General features: G+C 52.1%; 1 protein-coding gene across 1 annotated transcript in view; it reads left to right on the top strand.

Annotated features, from left to right (window-relative positions):
- Positions 1 to 17,130, top strand: part of ST3GAL2 (ST3 beta-galactoside alpha-2,3-sialyltransferase 2) — a 42,667-nt gene extending 25,537 nt beyond the window's left edge. Inside the window, exons 2-7 of the mRNA XM_006755774.2 lie at positions 4,161 to 5,536; positions 8,243 to 8,436; positions 10,970 to 11,149; positions 13,415 to 13,460; positions 13,755 to 13,874; positions 14,715 to 17,130. Of these exons, the coding sequence (XP_006755837.1) occupies positions 5,198 to 5,536; positions 8,243 to 8,436; positions 10,970 to 11,149; positions 13,415 to 13,460; positions 13,755 to 13,874; positions 14,715 to 14,888 (1,053 nt within the window). The 5' untranslated portion in view covers positions 4,161 to 5,197 and the 3' untranslated portion in view covers positions 14,889 to 17,130. The remainder of the gene's footprint in view (positions 1 to 4,160; positions 5,537 to 8,242; positions 8,437 to 10,969; positions 11,150 to 13,414; positions 13,461 to 13,754; positions 13,875 to 14,714) is intronic.
- Positions 17,131 to 19,199: the final 2,069 nt, after the last annotated feature.

The raw sequence follows: 19,199 nt of genomic DNA, 5'->3' as shown, positions 1-19,199 counted from the left end.
TGCTATGAGGAGCATTCTTTTTTTTTTTTTTTTTTAAATATATTTTATTGATTTTTTTACAGAGAGGAAGGGAGAGAGATAGAGAGTTAGAAACATTGATGAGAGAGAAACATCGATCAGCTGCCTCCTGCACATCTCCTACTGGGGATATGCCCGCAACCAAGGTACATGCCCTTGACCGGAATCGAACCCGGGACCCTTCAGTCCGCAGGCTGACGCTCTATCCACTGAGCCAAGCCGGTCTCGGCTGAGGAGCATTCTTTTACATCTCTTCGTGCACATGTTCCTGTGTACCTGGCAGTGGTAGAAATACCTGAGTTTGCCATATACCACGAGGATACCCAAAATTAAAAAGATAGAAAAGCCGAAACCAGTTTCGCTCAGTGGATAGAGCGTCGGCCTGCGGACTCAAGGGTCCCAGGTTCAATTCCGGTCAAGGGCATGTACGTTGGTTGCAGGCACATCCCCAGTAGGAGATGTGCAGGAGGCAGCTGATCGATGTTTCTCTCTCATCGATGTTTCTAACTATCTCTCTCCCTTCCTCTCTGTAAAAAATCAATGAAATATATTTAAAAAAAAAAAAAAAGAAAAGATCACGGTGTGGAACAACAAATGGAACCCTCATACAGTACTAATGGGAATGTACAATGCTACAACCACTTTAGAAAACTATATGGTTATTTCTAGTAAAGTTAAGCACACACCCATCCTAAGATCTAGCAGCTCCACTCCCAGGCATTTACCCAAGGGCCATGGGGGGGAGGGGGTGTCCACAAAAGGCCTTGCACAAGACGTTCATGGCCGTTAGGTTCCTAATGACCCAAAACGGGAAGCAGTTTAAATGTCCAGACATGGAGGAGGATAAACTGCGCGGATGCACACAGACTGCTGGATGAATCTCTAAAACATTGCACCGGGCAAAAGAAGCCAGATGCCAGGGTACATACATACTGTGTGTTTGTATGGGGTTCAAGAGCAAGTCAATCCAATCTGTGGTGACAACTCAGAGAACTGTGAGCAGTGGATCTTGCCTGGAAGGGAGCACAGGGAACTTTCTGGGCAGTGCTCTGTATTTTATTATATATAAATTAAGCCTTACTGGAAAAAAAAATTGTTCCAAGTGAGGTAAGACTTGGGAGTTGGAGTGTCCTATCCCACCCCATCCCACTGGCCCCTTAAGTGTCTACCGGAAGAATAAAGAAGCGTCATGAGCTGGGAGGCCCAGAAGGCTAGCCTGCTTCCTTTTGTGGGCAACAGAGGTGGGGACTGATGCCAAAGTGTGTGCGTGTGCCCCCCAACCCCGACTTTTTTATATCGGGGTATATGCATGGGCTGAGTGTGAATGTCAGAGCAGCTGTGAAGGGGAGACATCAGAAGTAGTCCGTGGGCTCCTGGAGGGACTGGGGGTTCCCAGGAGAAAACGAGACAAGTGAAAGCACTTAGTGAGGGTCAGCAGCGGATGACTTCTGGGGTTTTTAATGCATGCCTGGGGACCTCTGGTCTTTTTTAGTCCCAATTAGCAACAACCTGCGCTTCCCTTTGCACTCAATGCAAGTGGAGCAGCTCAAGCTCCCGGGAGCAGCCTGGCCGTGGGGTTCCCAAAGCTGGGCTTTTGCCAGCCACTCTATTTCTGTGCTCTTTCCTAACATGTTGTTGAAACTAGGGCTTTTCCTCTCCCCGCCAAGGCGGTCAGGTGCCTCTTCATTGAGTTAGAATCCCCAGGAGTTCTGACGCCCCTGATGAGAGATGTTTCCTTTAGAGCCTCCTGTGCCTTCAGACGCCACCATAGGCTGCCCACCAGAAACCAGGTCTCCCCAGGGAGGCCCTCACTCTCATCCCTTGCTCAGCCTGCACGGTCACCGCCTCCCAGGGCCCCCTTGCCTCACAGCTGACACTCAGGTCACGGGACGCCGAGAGCGGGACTCTGCCAAACCAAGTTCTCCTCCTTAGATGTTGGGCATGGAAATGGGCCCAGGGGGGACTGGAAGAGACCGGTCAGCCAAATGTCATGCCTGGAGTCGGGCCTGCCAGACGGCAGTAGAGTTGGAGGGAGCACCCCAGAGCCAGTGCTGCTGGGGCCCCAAGGGGGGAGAGCCAGGAGCCCTGGGTGAGGCGTGTGGGGGAAGCTTCACTGTTGACCCTGGGAAGCCAGCTTCTGTGTCTCCTTGTCTCTCATCCCTGACCCCTGGCCAGTCACAGGCTTTGGACCGGATAGACCTGGACTCCGATCTTGCCTCCATTCTTGAGGTTGTGACTTAATGCAAGTTCCTTCACTTCTGTGAGTCTTGCCTTCCCCCCATGCCCACTGCCGCCCCCCTGCTGGATAATGCCGTCCTTGTTGGAATGTGCTGGTTCCTTTCCCTGATGGCTTTGACCCCAGAAATCTGAACTGCCCACGAAGGGGCAGCTGAGGTTCTTAAACGGAGAGGCGGAGAGGCCTTCTCTGCAGCCAGGGGTCCCGGGAAGGGCTGGCTGCAGCTGGGGCTCTCAGTGAGCGGTGGTGAGGCCCAGGGCTCAGGTCAGAACCGGGCTACCAGATTAGGCAGGAGCTGGCGGGGAGAGGCAGGGAGCCAGGATTAAGTAATCCTTGTGGTGCTGGGACCAGGGCCCGGAGGCCGCACTCTCAGCATTGCCTTGACCCTGCCCCAGCTCCTTTGCAGATGGGATGGATTCAGGCCAAACCTCTGGCAAGTGGCCTCTTCTCCCTGCTCTTGCCAGCCAGGGCAGCACAGGGCTCAGGCCGTCAGTGCCCCCAGGGGCCTTGGCATTCATTCCATCCATAACATACGGATGGAGACAACGCCCAGAGGGCCTGGCGGTGGTGGTGCTGCGCCTTGGCACCCGGTGTTCAGACACAGTCATGTCCTGTCCCGACACCAGGGCTGGAGGATTGTTCATTCCTGAGCTAACCGAGGAATGCCTCGTCTATAATTTATAATCTGCATTGAGAGAGAAGAGGGCAAGTTTCAGGGCCCGGGCCCAGCCTCCTGTGTTACTTAGAGGGGCGTCTCACAGGCACCAGGACGGGAGTCATATCCTCAGTCCCCTGGGATATTGTTCAATTAAGTTTTACCTGCAATTAACCTCACATACCTGGACTAGGAACATTTAAAAAACATATTCTATTGCCGAAACCGGTTTGGCTCAGTGGATAGAGCGTCGGCCTGCGGACTGAAGGGTCCCGGGTTCAATTCCGGTCAAGGGCATATACCTGGGTTGCGGGCACATCCCCAGTGAGAGATGTGCAGGAGGCAGCTGATCGATGTTTCTCTCATCATCGATGTTTCTAACTCTCTGTCTCTCTCCCTCTCTCTCTGTAAAAAAATCAATAAAAAAACCCAAAAAACATATTCTATTAAGCGTTCGTTATAAAGTTGTTCCACAGGCCACAAGGTGATAAAAGGACTTAGGCGCAGCCTTGCAGGAAGCAGGCGGGGAGCTGAGGAGAGCCAGGATGGCTCTTGGGCCTCGGTGAGCGCATGCCGGGGGAGGGGGGGTGGTCAGGGAGGGGGCCTGTAAGGGAAACTGGGCTAGGAGCTTTCTAAACCTGGTTCTTGCAGGGACTTGCCTTGTGACTCGAGGGGATCACGTTCTGTCCTTGTTTACCTTCTGGCTAAGAAGTGAGGATGGTGGGCTCATCTCGTCCTGAGGCCCCCAGTGAGGAGGGCAACGGCTATCTGTGGATAGTTAGAGGCGAGAGCCCTTTCTTTTGTTTACCCTTCCGTTAGGTGGGCATTGCCTCTCCTACCAGCTTGGTCCCTGCTGGGACTTGGGGCCAAAGCTGGGGGAGAATGTGTGTGCCAGTGGTTCTCAACCTTCCTAGTGCCGCGACCCTTGAATACAGTTCCTCATGTTGTGGTGACCCCCAACCATAAAATTCTTTTCGTTGCTACTTCATAACTGTCATTTTGCTACTGTTATGAATCGTCATGTAAATATCTGATATGCAGGATGTCTTTTCATTGTTACAAATTGAACATAATGAAAGCATAGTGATTAATCACAAGAACAATATGTAATTATATATGTGTTTTCCGACGGTCTTAGGCGACCCCTGTGAAAGGGTCATTCGACCCCAAAGGGGTCGCGACCCACAGGTTGAGAACCGCTGATGTGTGCCATTTTTGTCTGCACGTTATTTTTTCTCTCTGCAATTTCAGGGTCATGCTGAGGCAGCCGGGCGCCTGACAGGCAAGGGGAACCTGCCAAGGGATTACCGCTAGCAGGAGCTAATGGCAAGACGGCAGGACGGCTGGCCCCTGAGGAGCGGGGATGGGCAGAGCAGCCTCTGAGTTTGGGCCAGCAGCACCAGGAAGGAGGCCTGGGCTCTGGCTGGGAGCCTGGCACACGCTCTGCTGACCCAGATGACCCAGACTGCGTTCAAAGCAGCACGCCGCTGAGCCGCACCTGTGCCCAGGCCCCAGGACTCCATCGCTGCAGGAGCTCTGCACCCCCTTAGGAAACTGTAGTGGGGCTGGGAACATCGGGAGAACGGACCTGTACCTCGATGGGAAGTGGAAGGACAGAACCTAACGCAAGGAGGATCTTGGCCTCTGCAGCAGGGTTTTGTGACACCCCCAGGGCGTCCTGGTTTCTTCCCTCAGGGTTGGGGCCCGGGTCCCCTCCCCTGGCAGAAGGGTTGGGGCCGGAGGACCATCTGAGGGGTGGCTGCCTCTTGCATGGAATCAAGGCTGCTTGAAGCCCACATGTCCTCTGTTGCGATTGGGGTTCAAGGACTTCCCTGCTGCAGGGGGCGAGGGGCTGCCTCGGTGTCTGCTCATGAACCACAAGGTCCTCGACTACTCCAGACTGGATCATTTCAAGCCGCCAAAGAGGGGGACCCCCAGCGCTGGCAGCCAGCAAGCCCGATGGACTAGAAGGCTGGAATGGACTGACCTCCCCCTTGCCAGGGCAGCGGGAGAGGCAGAGCATCTGTGGCCCAGCTAGTGACAGAGGGACCCAATGAAGCCATAAGCAGGGGCCCAAGTGGCTCAAGGACAGGGGAGCCACTCTTGCCCACGTGCTTTCTCCTGACCTTGAGATCGGGCGTGGCCTGGGACGCCTGCTGCCATCTGCTCTGCAGCACACGCCCTTATGCCCTAGAACAGGCAGGCCTGCCAGTGGCTGGGAAAGGAGTGGCCGCAGGGACACCGGCCGCCCTCCGGGCTGGTGGTCCAGCCTCCCGGGGCCTCGCACCATGAAGTGCTCCCTGCGGGTGTGGTTCCTCTCCGTGGCCTTCCTGCTGGTGTTCATCATGTCACTGCTCTTCACCTACTCTCACCACAGCATGGCCACCCTGCCCTACCTGGACTCGGGGGCGCTGGGGGGCACCCACCGGGTGAAGCTGGTGCCTGGCTATGCCGGCCTGCAGCGCCTCAGCAAGGAGGGGCTCGCTGGCAAGAACTGTGCCTGCCGCCGCTGCATGGGCGACGCCGGGACCTCCGACTGGTTTGACAGCCACTTCGACAGCAACATTTCCCCTGTCTGGACCCGAGAGAACATGGATCTGCCCCCTGATGTCCAGAAGTGGTGGATGGTGAGAGAGGCATGGCCCCTCCTGTCTACCTTTGCTGCTCCTCTCCAGGGATCTGTTCCCCCACTCCATCTGGGAGTCGCTCTTAGAGCCCCCTCTGGGATTTGGGGCTGTCTTCTGGTCCTAGAGTCTTGACAAAGCAAGAGGCCCATTGAACCAGAGCTACCTACTAGGATCCCAGAATCTGAAAGGCAGAGTGAGCTTTGGCCTGGAAGGAGAGAGACCTGATCTTCCCTAGTGCTGGTAGGGGCTGAGCATAGACCAGAAATTCCCACTGGGCCAGGCAGGTGACATAGATGAGAGAAGTGGTCGGACTCTGCCTTACAGATCCTGCTTCTTGGCCCGGACTGTCAGCGTTCCTAAGGACAGGGAGATATACAGAGGAGGGCTCGCCAGGAGTCCCACGATCCTTCCTGTGACAGCTTGGAGCCCTTGAAGGGTCCTGCCTACTGCTCATAGTCACAGCCTTCCTTTCATGGATAATATCAAAGTTCAGGGTTCACAGGGCTTGCCCAAGGTCCCAGGTCCCAGTGGTGGCCACCTAGGTCCAGAACCGGACACCAGACAGAGGTAAACCTATGGGCAGGCCAGACTTCCAGCCCACAGGGATGGAACTCGGGGCTCTTTAAGCAGCAAGCAGTAGAAGCCGCTTCTCCTCTGCCCCCACAGTCATCCTCTTTAACCGTGAACTTAGGAATACACATAGCTAAGTTTGTGTTCACTGAGTTTGTGTTCTTTTTAAAAAAAAAAAATTTGATTTTTTTTTTTTTTTAGAGAGAGAGAGGAAGGGAGAGAGAGAGAAACATCGATATGTGAGAGAAACATCCGTCAGTTGCCTTCTGTCTGTGTCCCAACCAGGGATCAAACCCACAACCTGGGTGCCCTGGCTGGGAATTGAACCCGCCACCTTTCAGTGCATGGGACAAAGCTCCAACCAACTGAGCTGCACCAGCCAGGGCTCTGAGTCTGTGTTCTTGTTCCCAGGGGTCCTTCCTGTGCTGAGAAGAGGTGAGAGAAGCAGACCCCCTCCCTCCCCTATCCCTTCCACGTATTCTGTCCCCTGAGCAACTCCTGCTCAGCCACAAAACCAGGTATTATGGCTCAGACCACAGGGAATTTTATTTTATTTTTAAAAGATTTTTTATTTTGATATTAAAATTTTTTTTATTGATTTCAGAGATGAAGGGAGAGGGGGAGAGAGATAGAAACATCAATGATGAGAGAGAATCATTGATTTGCTGCCTCCTGCATGCCCCACACTGGGGATCGAGCCTGCAACCTGGGATGTGCTCTGGACTGGAATTGAGCCCAGGACCCTTCAGTCCGCAGATGGACACTGTAGCCACTGAACCAAACCAGCTAGGGCTAAAGATTTTTTTATTGATTTTTAGAGAAAGAGGAAGGGAGAGAGAGAGGGAGAAACATCGATGTGAGAGCACAGCATTGATCGGCCATCTCCTGCACGCTCCCTACTAGGGGTCTATGGGATGGAACTGGCAATATTTTGGTGCATAGGACTATGCCCAACCAACTGAGCCATACAGGCCAGGCACACAAGGCATTTTAAAGGCCTAGTTTGACCTTACCAATTGGTGGCCTGTGGGCCACGGCCAGCCCACTCAGTGTTTTTAAAATATTACTCTTAGTGACCCGGCCGGTGTGGTTCAGTGGTTGAGAGTCGAACTATGAATCGGGAGGTCATGGTTCGATTCCCAGTAGAGCCATATGCCCGGGTTGCGGGCTTGATCCCCAGAGTGGGGTGTGCAGGAGGCAACCAATCGATGATTCTCTCATCATTGATGTTTCTATCTCTCTCTCCCTCTCCCTTCCTCTCTGAAATCAATAAAAAAATATTTAAAATAATAATAAAATAAAATATTACTGTTATCAGCATTTATGAATTAGGATATTGCACATGAAATCCATACGTTCGGCTTCTCTTGAAAAGTTAGACAATGTAGCCCTTCTGGGCTCACAACTCACGTGACAACAATTGACTGAAGTTGCCTCTTATTGATGGATGGGGCCTCCTGTTTGCCATGAGCCCCACCTGCCACTTCATTCCTGTGTGTCACCTGCCTGGCTCTGAAGGCATTAGAATGCTACCTGGGCCTCATTTTGTGTGGGTTTTTTTTTCCATCTGCATGGTGCTGGGACATGCAGGAGACCAGCTTCATTCTGGCTAGTCTGGCTTTGAAAGAATATCTGTGCTTCTCTGCCTTCCCTGGAGGCTCAGGGAGTGGCTCCACCTATCCCATGAATTCTGCCCCAGGCAGCTTCTGTCACCTCCACTCCCTGTAGACTGATTCAAACGAACCCCTGCAGCTCAGGGGGACTTTCCACCTTACCTGCACCTCAAGACTACCTCTTGATGTGACTCAGAGCTGCCCCGAGGGGACAGCTGAGCAGGGGCCTCTTCATGGGTGAGCGCCCACCCAAGAAGTTTCTCTGCTCCTGGCACAGGCCTACGGGTCCCTGGAGAATGTGACCCCCATGACCCCCAACCCCCTTTCAGTGCATCAGAGCAGCTGGAAGGGAGACTTTCCTGTGGTTGAGGGGAGGGTCCTCACTGCTCAGAGAACTCCTGCTCCCTGACAGCCTGGTTAGGGGTCCCGTGTGGCTTGGACATTGGAGGGTGAGGGCCGGGGAGGGGAGGCAGGCAGGAGTCCCTCTCTTCTCACACCCACTCCCTTCTCCTCCGCTCTGCAGATGTTGCAGCCCCAGTTCAAGTCACACAATACCAATGAGGTGCTGGAGAAGCTCTTCCAGATAGTACCAGGCGAGAACCCCTACCGTTTCCGGGACCCCCAGCAGTGCCGGCGCTGTGCTGTGGTGGGGAACTCGGGCAACCTGCGGGGCTCTGGCTATGGGCCAGATGTGGACCGGCACAACTTCATCATGAGGTGAGCCACGGGGACACCAAGCCTCCTGGAGGGGGGACTGGACTCCGTGGCCTTGTCTGGCATGTAGGAGCTGCCAGCAGCTGGGGCTGCTATAGGTCTCTAAGACCCAGACCTGCGATAGGTTCTCACCTTTGTTGGGGTGGATGAGGAGGCAGGATTCCCATTCAAGACTTTGCTTGAGGCCTGTACTCAGTCTCCAACTCTGAATTAGTCTGAAAAGAGCTAAAACTAGACTCCTAGCTGGCTGCGGGTGAAAACGCCCACCAGAGACCCTCCTACCTGCCTGGTTTCCTCAGTAGTTGCACCAGGGGTGAGGGCCCAAACCCCAAACCAGCATCTTGCTTAATAGTCACAGGTGATTCCTCCTGGAACTCACAGAAGATGGATGTCCTGGGCAGAAGAAGAAAAATAGAATCAATCAGACAAGCAGTTGGATGACTGGTGCTCGCTCTGGGCTGCTGTCCTTTATGTCACAAGGTTTAGATTGGGGTGGCGGGAGGGCTCACTTGTTCAACAAGACATCAGTGCCCAGCCTTGAGGACAGAAGGCTTGGACGGGCATTCATTCCAGACGGGGGCACAGAGCAAGAAGTCCGGGGATGGACAGGGACTAAGAGTGGACTTGTGAGCCGGGTGCGGGCTGCTCCTTCTGCCCTGGACCTGTGTTCTGACTTCTTCACTAGACTGGGAGGCAGGAAATGCCATCCCACTCCGGGGAGGAAGCGCCCTGCAGAATAAGATGCTGAAAATGCCCAGTTTTCACCAAGTATCTCGTAGGATGAGCGTTGCAGAAAGACCGGGTTTCCCAGGGGGAGGAAGGAAGGGCTTTATCTTAGAATCTGTTGCTGTCTCCATAGCAACACTGAGACAGCAATGTCTCCGAGGCTTTCCTCGCTCCTTGCAAAACCCTTCTTATGGTGAGAATGGTGCGGTAAGGGGGAGGGGGTGCCAGGCCCCATCCAGGAACCCAGAACCCCTGAGATTCTCCCCCATCGTCCAGTTGCTGGCAAAGGAGGCAAGCTGGGAGCTGCAGAGGGGCCTCTATTTACCCAGAGACAGTGGCTGAGGTTGGGGAAGGGAACCTCAAGGAGGTGGAGGCTCTGCAGCAGGGCCCACTGAAGGGAGGGAGGCATAGTGATGCTGGGTGACAGGTCTAAGAAGGGACTTGGAAAGCTCTGGCTGCCAATTCAGTGGGAAAGGCGGGTGGAGGGCTGTCCTCAGAAGCCAGCCTGGGGGCAGCTGTAGCCCTTGGATCTGCAGGACCAGCTTGGTCTCTCCATTGCTGGTGACATGAGGTTTGTTTCTTGGGTCTTCACAAGAGTCAACCGTGACCCCAGCTCCTGTCTAGCCTAGAGCCCAGCCAAGACTTCCACTGCCTGCTACCCTTCTGTGCCCCAGCAGCTGAGAAACACCATTCCTATTAAGCCTTCCTCCCCAACCTGCTCTGTTCCTCCCAGAAGTGAGGTATTATGGGGGAGGGGGGGCGGGAATGTGCACAATAAAAATGAATTCTCCTACGTCCCATTTCCCAAGAGTAAGAATTATTAATAATTTTAATACCATTCCAGATTTTTTTTCTATTTGTATACAAAAGTATTTTTTCTTTTTCTTTCTTTTAATGAAAAACTGGTTATCATACTATAAAATTTTAAGTCTTCCCTTTCTGCGTTGTAATTCCCTCCTGCTGCACACAGTAGGTATTCAAGAGCTATGTATTATAAGGAAAGACGTGGGATACCTCACACCACTTGGTTTTTTCACTAAATAACTCTTGGACTTTTTGTTTCAAGAATAGTTTACCAATTTTTTAGAGAGAGAGGAAGGGAGAGAGAGAGAAACATGGATGTGAGAGCACAACATCAATTGACTGCCTCCTGATTAAACCCACAACCTTCTGGTGCACAGGATGATGCCCAACCAAGTGAGCCAGACAGGCCAGGGCTCTTGGACTTATTTCTTACCAGCACATGTAAATCTACTTCATTCATTCTGATGGCCACATGGTATGTGAATGGGCCAAAATGTATAAACCAGTCTTTATTGCTTGATTCTACTTTTCACTATTGTGATATTGCAGTGAATATCCTTGTACACACATCTTTGCACACTTATGCACCTATTTAAAATATATATATATATATATATATATATCTTTATTGATTTCAGAGAGGAAGTGAGAGGGAGAGAGAGAGAGAGAGAGATAGAAACTTCAATGATGAGAGAGAATCAATGATTGGCTGCCTCCTCCATGATTGGGGATTGAGCCCACAACCTGGGCATATTCCATGACTGGGATCGAACCATGACCTCCTAGTTCATAGCTCAACCACTGAGCCACCACTCTCAGGCCGCACCTATTTTTCCAGATGGATTTCTGGTCATGGAATTGCTAGATCAGAGTGTATTTATATATATTTTTTGGCTAGCACCAAATCGTCCTCTAAAAATCTTGTACCAGCTTCTTTTGCCTTTTTCTTTTGTGTGTACCAGTTTCTATGGCAGTTTCTTCTCATGTCAACCTCTTGTCCCTGCAGAATGAATCAGGCACCAACTGTGGGCTTTGAGCAGGATGTTGGCAGCCGAACCACCCACCATTTCATGTACCCTGAGAGCGCCAAGAACCTGCCCGCCAACGTCAGCTTTGTGTTGGTGCCCTTCAAGGCCCTGGACCTGCTGTGGATCGCAAGCGCCCTGTCCACGGGACAGATCCGATTGTGAGCTGCCCTGCTGACTGGGAGTGCAATATGGGTGACAGGACCACCTTGGGAGGCGTCTTCCTGGGGCCTGGATCTTAGAATTCCTTTAACTATTTTAGCCAGGAGGGGCTGGTGAGGAGGGAGGCCCCAGGAGGGAGGGCCCCAAGGGGTGCCTTAGCTGAGGCCTGAGCATGTTCTTTTGTCAATTCCCGCATGGTGACAGCCAGCACAGTGGTGGTGGAAAGGCGAGGAAAGAACAGTCTGGTTTTGGTCTCCTTTCCAGGGGGTGGTTCCGAACTGTGGGAGCTCTGCCTTCTGAGAATTTTCTTTGGGGGCAGTGGCTTCGTTTGAAATCTCAGGAAACTCAGTGGACCAAGGTTTTGTTTGTTTGTTTTTAAGGTTTTTTAAAATATATTTTATTGATTTTTTTTACAGAGAGGAAGGGAGAGGGATAGAGAGTTAGAAACATCGATGAGAGAGGAACATTGATCAGCTGCCTCCTGCACACTCCCTACTGGGGATGTGCCCGCAACCAAGGTACATGCCCTTGACTGGAATCGAACCTGGGACCCTTGAGTCCTCAGGCTGTCACTCTATCCATTGAGCCAAACCAGTTAGGGCTTATTGATTTTTAGAAAGAGAGGAAGGGAGAGAGAAAGAGAACATTGATTTAAGAGAAACATCTATCAGCTGCCTCCTGCACACCCCCTAACAGGGATTGAGCCTGCAATCTGGGCATGTGCCCTAACTGGGAATCAATCCAGCAACCCCTTGTGCCCAGGATGACGCCCAACCAACTGAGCCACAGCAGCCAGGGCTAACCAAGTATTTTTTTTTAGCAGCTTTATTGAGATATAATTCACATACCGTACAATTCACCCACATGAAGTATATAATGCAGTGGCTTTTGGCCTATTCAGAGTTGTATAACCATCACCACAATTAATTTTAGAGCACTGTCATGTTCTAAAAATGAAAACCTTTAATCTGCAGATCTAAAGATACCCCTGTACACCATAGCCATCACCCCCACTCCCTTAACCCCCACTCCCCAAGGCAACCACTAATCAACTGTCTTAACCATGGTTTTAGTTGTGTGTGCAGCAAAATGTGTGTAACTTAAAATTTACAATTTTAATTGTACAGTTCAGTAGCATTAAGTACATTCACATTATTGTGCAAACATCACCACTGCCCATCTCCAGAACTGTCTTATCATCTCAAATGGAAACTCTGTAGCCATTAAGTAATAACTCCTCATTCCTTCTTTCCCCAAGACCCTGATAATCACTGTTATTTCTGTCTCTATGATTCAGACTATTCTAATAGAATAGTCTGAATATAAGTAGAATTATGTAGCATTTCTCCTTTTATATCTGACTTATTTCACTTAGCATGGTGTTTTTAAGGTTCATCCATGCTGTAGCATGTCTCAGATTTCATTCATTTTATTTATATTTTTTATTGATTTCAGAGAGTAAGGGAGAGGGGGAGAAAGAAACATTGATGATGAGAGAGAATCATTGATCGGCTGCCTCCTGTACACCCCCCACTGGGGATCTGGCATGTGCCCTTGACTGGCATCGAACCTGGGACCTTTCAGTCTGCAGGCCAATGCTCTATCCACTGAGCCAAACCAGCTAGGGCAGATTTCATTCATTTTAAAGGCTAAATCGTATTCCCCTGAATGGACATGCCACATTTTGCTTATCCATTCATCCAATAATGGAAAATTGAGTTGTTGCGACCTCTTGCCTGTTTTCATCATGTATTTTTAAACACAGAAGTGTAAGTCACAGTGTCCTGACTTTATGTTTGGGAGACCTAAAAGCTAAAATAAATGCTATAGCGTTTAAATCCCATAGATTTAAAAGGGATTAGAAAAGGGAGTGTAGGTTACGGGTGCCATGGCTGGCTAATAGGGAAGGAGGGATTGGTGCCAAATGTGAGGAGAGTAGCACGAGTGTCAGGTGGGCACAGGTAAGAGCACACACATGGTGGGTTTGAGATGATTGGCGAACTCAAGTGGGGAGTTCATAGCAGAGAGTTGTGGGAGAAGAGTTGGGGCTGGAATATGGTAGGGCCAATGTATGTCTAATAAAACATCCGTATTTTATCCTGAAGGGCATGGGGAGCCATTGAAGGTTCTGAGTGAGGTACTGCAGTGATATGGTGTGGGAGAGCAGTCTGGAAGCAGGGGGTCTTGTGATGAGGCTGTCATCACTCAGGCCTGAGCAGAAGGAAAGGCATCTAAATGTTTTGTGTGTTTTTGTTTGCTTGCAGTACCTATGCTCCAGTGAAGTCCTTCCTTCGAGTAGACAAAGAAAAGGTAAGTTTCCTCCTCTGTCCCCTTCTTTATCCCCACCTCATTGGAAACAGTGCAGACCTGACCTCCTGGTGTGCCTGGTCCTGTGGCTCAGGTATCCCTTAGTGCCCTTCCAGAACCTTCAGTGTCCCCATCTGCTGGGTTGCCTGGCCTCCACAGAGGCTGCAAGGAACCAGGGAACACAGATCAACAGGTCCAAGGGCAAGCGTGGAGGAACTGGCACAAGCTACTCAGAGCCTGTCCCTGTGCCTCTAGGCCCCCCAAACCCTCATGTGCCTGTCACATTTTCTCCTCCAGGTCCAGATCTACAACCCAGCCTTCTTCAAGTACATCCATGACAGGTGGACAGAGCATCACGGGCGGTACCCTTCCACAGGGATGCTGGTGCTCTTCTTTGCCCTGCATGTGTGTGATGAGGTGGGTAGCCCAGTCTGGGGGTAAATAGTGGGACCCATGGAGCAAGGGAAAGCATCCCTTCTCAGGGCTCAGTAGTGCTTCAAGGGGAATGTGTTTTTGTAGGCAGAAACCAAGTGGCTTTGATTTCTCCCCATTTTTAGGCGGTGGAGTGCTGCATTTCCCAAGCTTACTACTTTAATTGGACCAAATCTGAAATCACTTCATTTAAAAGTTAAATTTATTCACAAAGGAAATAGAATACTACTTCCATTATTGATATTACTTGCCATAAAGAAAAAAATAATAAAAGACATAAATAGAATAGAATGGAGATACTGTAAAGATTCAGGGGGATGGTTATCTCCCATAGCTGTGGGCCCCAGGCCTGCTCTCTTATTGTTAAAAACGGAGGTTAGTCATTCAAGGAGGCATCTTGCTAGTGGGCAGGAGTGCTCTGTCGTACACTTCAGTGCTCACACCCAGCACACCCACTTTTGCCAGTAAAACCTTTAATGTAGAGTATTGGGTACTTGACCAGTTTTCAAATAAAAGTACTCCATTAAAAAAAAAAAGTTAGCAAGAGCTGGGCTAGCCCTAAATTGGGGCGTTGCTCTTGAAGCAATCAGACGAGTGGAAGGAACTAAAAGGGAGCAGCAGTCCCCCACGGTCAGTGTCCTTAGCCCAGGCGTGGGTGTCCCCTCTTCCCATGCATCCCGCGCTCTGGGAATCGATTAGCTGCCGGCCTCCCGGGTTGTCGGGTCGCTGCGGCTCCTTTCTCCTTCCCCACTACTACACAAGGATCCCCTGCGTCCCGTCTCCCAATGTCCGACGTGGGGTGACTTGCACTGCCCTCCCCTGCAGGTGAACGTGTACGGGTTCGGGGCTGACAGCCGGGGCAACTGGCACCACTACTGGGAGAATAACCGGTACGCGGGCGAGTTCCGGAAGACCGGCGTGCACGACGCCGACTTCGAGGCCCACATCATCGACATGCTGGCCAAGGCCAGCAAGATCGAGGTCTACCGAGGCAACTGAGAAAGGTCTGCCCGCGACTCTTTCCGCCCGCCGCCCAGCGCCTCTGCGCGCTTCGGCTCGGGACCCTAGACCAGCCCCTGGGTGGCGACTTCCGCCTGCGCGCGTCGCCGGGCGTGGGGCGTCTCCGGGCAACACTGAGCGCGCCCGGCCGCGGTTGGACCAATCATGTTGCAGCCCAGCGAGCGCCGGCTGTTCCCTGCCAATCACAAGACTGGGCCTGGCACCCAATCAACGCGGCGGTCGGGCGAAGTCTCTGTTTGTCTCAGTCAATCGTGCCCCTCAACTCGAGTCGACTTCCGGCGCTGGGCCCGTCTCCTCCAATCAATGGCCTTCGGGGCGAACCGGCCGACCCAACCCCTACAGCCCTAGGCTCTTGGGTAGGATTTTGGTTCACGCTTTTTAAAGAGAAGAGGTGGCTTCTGGCCTCGGAGAAGTACTGTCTGCAGGCTGGGTCGGGACGCCGAGAAGGAAAGGGAGAGGCGGGCCGGGCCGTGGCGGCTCGGCTTCCCCTTCCCGGGGCCCCGCGTGGGTCCAGGAACGGTCCATGTGACTTACGGGAGTGGGAAGGGGGAGCTCTCTTTGACCTTAGAGGCAAAGCCGGAACCCTCCCACACCTCTCCAGGCTTCCGAGAGAATGTCAGGCCCCACATTTCTTTTATTGTCTAGTCCGAGATGGGTGTTAACCCACCAAAGAAAGGCAGTGAGAATCCAGAGGGCGAATGGCCCTCACCCGACCGCCCCTCCCTCCCCGCCTTTGGCCACCCTATGGAATGGCCTTTCTGACCAGGGCATCCAGTGTCTCACCAGAAAACGAACTGTGCTCACCCTTTGCTTAGGGACGGGGTTCGCCCAGGGCCCAACTTGAACTTGGGTGTAAGGAACTGGGCGGGGGACCAGGAAGCCCCCTCACGTCCAATGTAAGGTGCTTCTCACTCACGTGTACCCTAGGCCCCTACTGTTCGCTACAACTTCTAGTGTCTCCTTAGGCCCTGGGCCTCCTCACCAGCCTACTTGCTCTAGAAAAAAAAATCAAAACATGCCCTGGGATGGATTAGGGCGCTGCTGCTTCTCTCTCTCTCTCTCTCTCTCTCTCTCTCTCTCTCTATCGCACAAACACGTCTTCGGCTGGCTCAAGGGAGAGGGAGCAACTGGTGGCAAAGACGGCTGGAGATGGGGAGCCCAGCTGCCTGGTGCATGCACCTTCTTACCTCACACATCACCCCAAAGAGGAGTAAGAAGCCTCTTGCTTGGGGGTGGTTTTTGCTTTGGGCTCATCATTTAGTTAACCTACAATGACCAGGTATGGCTGACCAACACAAACTCTGTAAAAATCCCAAGCTGGCCGTGGAAATAGCCGGGAGCCTAGCTGGGGAGGAGTAGACTTGTCCCCCTGCATGCCTCCTCCCCTGCCCATAGGTCCCTTTCCGCCGGCTCACCTCTTGCCTTCTCGCTCTCACTTTCCATTTCCAGCTCCGGAGTGGGCTGGGAAGCTAACAACCAGGGATTACAACTGGAAGCTACTACCTGCATGATTGAACCCAGCTTAACCCCCGGGAGGAAGCTGCGGGTGGTATTCAGCCTTCAAGGTCAGGGGATTTTAGGGGGGACAAGAGCTTCTGTGAAGCTTCCAAACCACTGAAAGGATCCCCACTATCCAGCAGTGACAACACACATGCCATCCATTTTCTTAGTGAGTTGGTAACACCAGGCAGCCTCCTGGCTGTGGGTGTAGTTCCTGCAGCCGGCTGGGGGAACGGTAACCAGAAGAGTATTAGAGGAGGCTTGGGGTGGAGCAGTGGGCACCCCCAAAAGTTAATATATGGAGAATTTAGCTTGAGTCTGTACCTCCCTAATTCCCAAAGTAAGTGAAATAAAGAATGGGGGTGGGTTGGGGGAAGTAGGGGTTTGATGGATTGGCTCCTCCCACCGTTCTGGAGAGCCAGGGCACCAGCCATTCTTGCCAGTTTCATCTCAGTGCTTCCTGAAGAGGCTGTTTTGAGTGTTTAGAAGATGAAAAAAAAAAAAAACAATGCAATTATGCCAAACAGTATTGAGCAGAATAATTTATTTTGTTTTTCTTTGTTTGTTTAAAACAATAATAAACCCCCATTCTGGAAGAGGTAGGTCCCAGCATCCAGCCCAGATCTCCTTTTCTGCAATAGTTATTTAAACAAATGTGTTTTTTTTGTATTATTTTCTTCCCTTTCTCTCTCTTTCTAAATTAAAAAGGACAAAAATACTATATAGTCGTTAATCTGTTTTGAAATGTGTCAGTGGGGAGCTGTGACTAAATAGAGGCTAAGAATGTTGGGGAGATTTTGAAGTGGGGGTATCAACTCCCCAACACCCTTATACAAGAGGCCTCCCAACTCAAAGCCAGCTGCCTCATGTCATAACTAGAGGCTGGGTGCATGAATTTGTGTACCGGTGGGGTCCCTTGGCCTAGTCTGCGGGGATCAGTGGACTTCCGTGCCGCCGCTGCCCAGCCTTACCCGCCAGCTTGTCAATTCTGCACAGCACAAAGTAGTGCACGAAGCGGCAGGCTGCCAGGAAGGAGCATGAGTGCGGGCTGGGCACCATGCTGCTCCCACTCATCCCAGCCCAGCTGCACCTACCACCGCCACTTGGTAGATTCTGCCGCTCTGCTGCGGCCTCCACGTGCCCATCCTAGGGCGACACTGGTGCACCCATGACCACACAGCCGCCACTTGTCATTGCAGCCTCGCTCCTCACGTGGTAGTCGGCTCATGCCCAGTCATTCCAATGCCGGTCCCAATCCCAGTCCCAGTTTGGATGGGGGAGAGGCTCAAGCCACCGCAACTGCGCTTGACAGCCATCAGCCTGGCATCTGGCACCCGTAGGTCAGCTGAGCGGTGCTCCCACTGTAGGAGCACACTGACCACCAGGGGACAGCTCCTGTATTGAGTGTCTGACCCCTGGTGGTCAGTGTGCATCATAGCAGCCTATTGACCAGTCGTTCAGTCGCTTAGGCTTTTACTAATATATATATATGGGGGGGGGGGCTGGTGCATGAGTTCGTGCACGGGTGGAGTCCCTAGGGGTGGCCTGTGGGGATCTGGCTGAAACCCACAGTCCAGTGCCACCTGCTGCTCCTGCCTGCCGCTCCTGCTCATCCCAGCCTTGCTGTGCCTGCCGCGGGCTTACGCCCCAGTCAGTACTGATCGGGAGAGCCTTGGGCCGCAGTGGCGCTCACCAGCTGAGCCCTGCGTCTGGCACCCGTCCTGAGGGAGGTAGTGGGGCCAGGATGCGATTGGCCCTCTAGGCGGGTGGTGGGATGCCCTTGCCAGCCTGGGAACCGGATCCATCCCGCTGACATTCGTGCCGGTTGTCGGGAGCTACTTGGACGCTGCTTTTGTATCATTTCCTCCTTGCAGAGCATCTAGGAGGAGAAGTGGCTGCAGTGCCCAAGGCCAACTTCCAGGAGGCCAGTGGCACTGTCGGGATCAGGCTGGTGGCACTGGCCCATCAGTGTCTGGCCCGTTCTCCAGAGATGGGACCTGCAGGACTACTGAGGGAGTGGCTGCTCCGGAGCTGGTAGGCCGCTTGAATGGGTCGGTCAGCTGAGCGGTACTCCCACTGTGGGAGCACATTGACCACCAGGGGTCCTGCACTGGCATTGAGCGTCTGCCCCTGGTGGTCAGTGTGCATCATAGTGAGTGGTTGACCAGTCGTTCTGGTTGTTCTGCCGATGCCAGCAGCCCTTCACCCCAGAGACCAGGCCAGACCCACTCTCCTGGTGGCTGCCCGTGTCCTGCCTGTAGACACATGGTCTCATTTCTGATACCACTGGAATGTTTAAAAATCGTAATCCACAGCTGAAAATGGATCAGAACAGATCTGGATATCATACTTGTCCCTTCTACATTGGACAAGGACTCATTTCCCTTGTGCACTGGGCCACTAGTGTGTGTGTGTGTGTAACTTAAATATATATTTATTTAAAAGTTTATTGATTTATTGAGAGGAAGGGAGAGGGACAGAAACATCGATGACAGAAACACTGGGTTGCTTCCTATAGGCACCCTGACCAGGGAACAAACCTGCAACCTATGCATGTGCCCTGACTGGGAATAGAACTGGGGACTTTTCGGTGCATGGGATGCTGCTCAACCAAGCCACACTGGCCAGGGCTCTTGCTTTTTAGTGAATGTATTTTTCTCTTTGAGCACACAAACATATGTAAAGTCTTTTATCAGACCATTCCATAAAATTAATTTTATCTGGGGTCAATTTAATTTATTGATGTTTGCAGTCTTTCTTAGTGTTAGGTTTCTTCTCTTCCCACAGCAC

The sequence above is a fragment of the Myotis davidii genome, unplaced genomic scaffold (genome assembly GCF_000327345.1).
Source record: "Myotis davidii unplaced genomic scaffold, ASM32734v1 scaffold453, whole genome shotgun sequence".
Taxonomy (NCBI): domain Eukaryota; kingdom Metazoa; phylum Chordata; class Mammalia; order Chiroptera; family Vespertilionidae; genus Myotis; species Myotis davidii.
The sequence above is the reverse complement of the archived record's forward strand: the minus strand, read 5'-3'. Positions and strand labels throughout refer to the sequence as shown.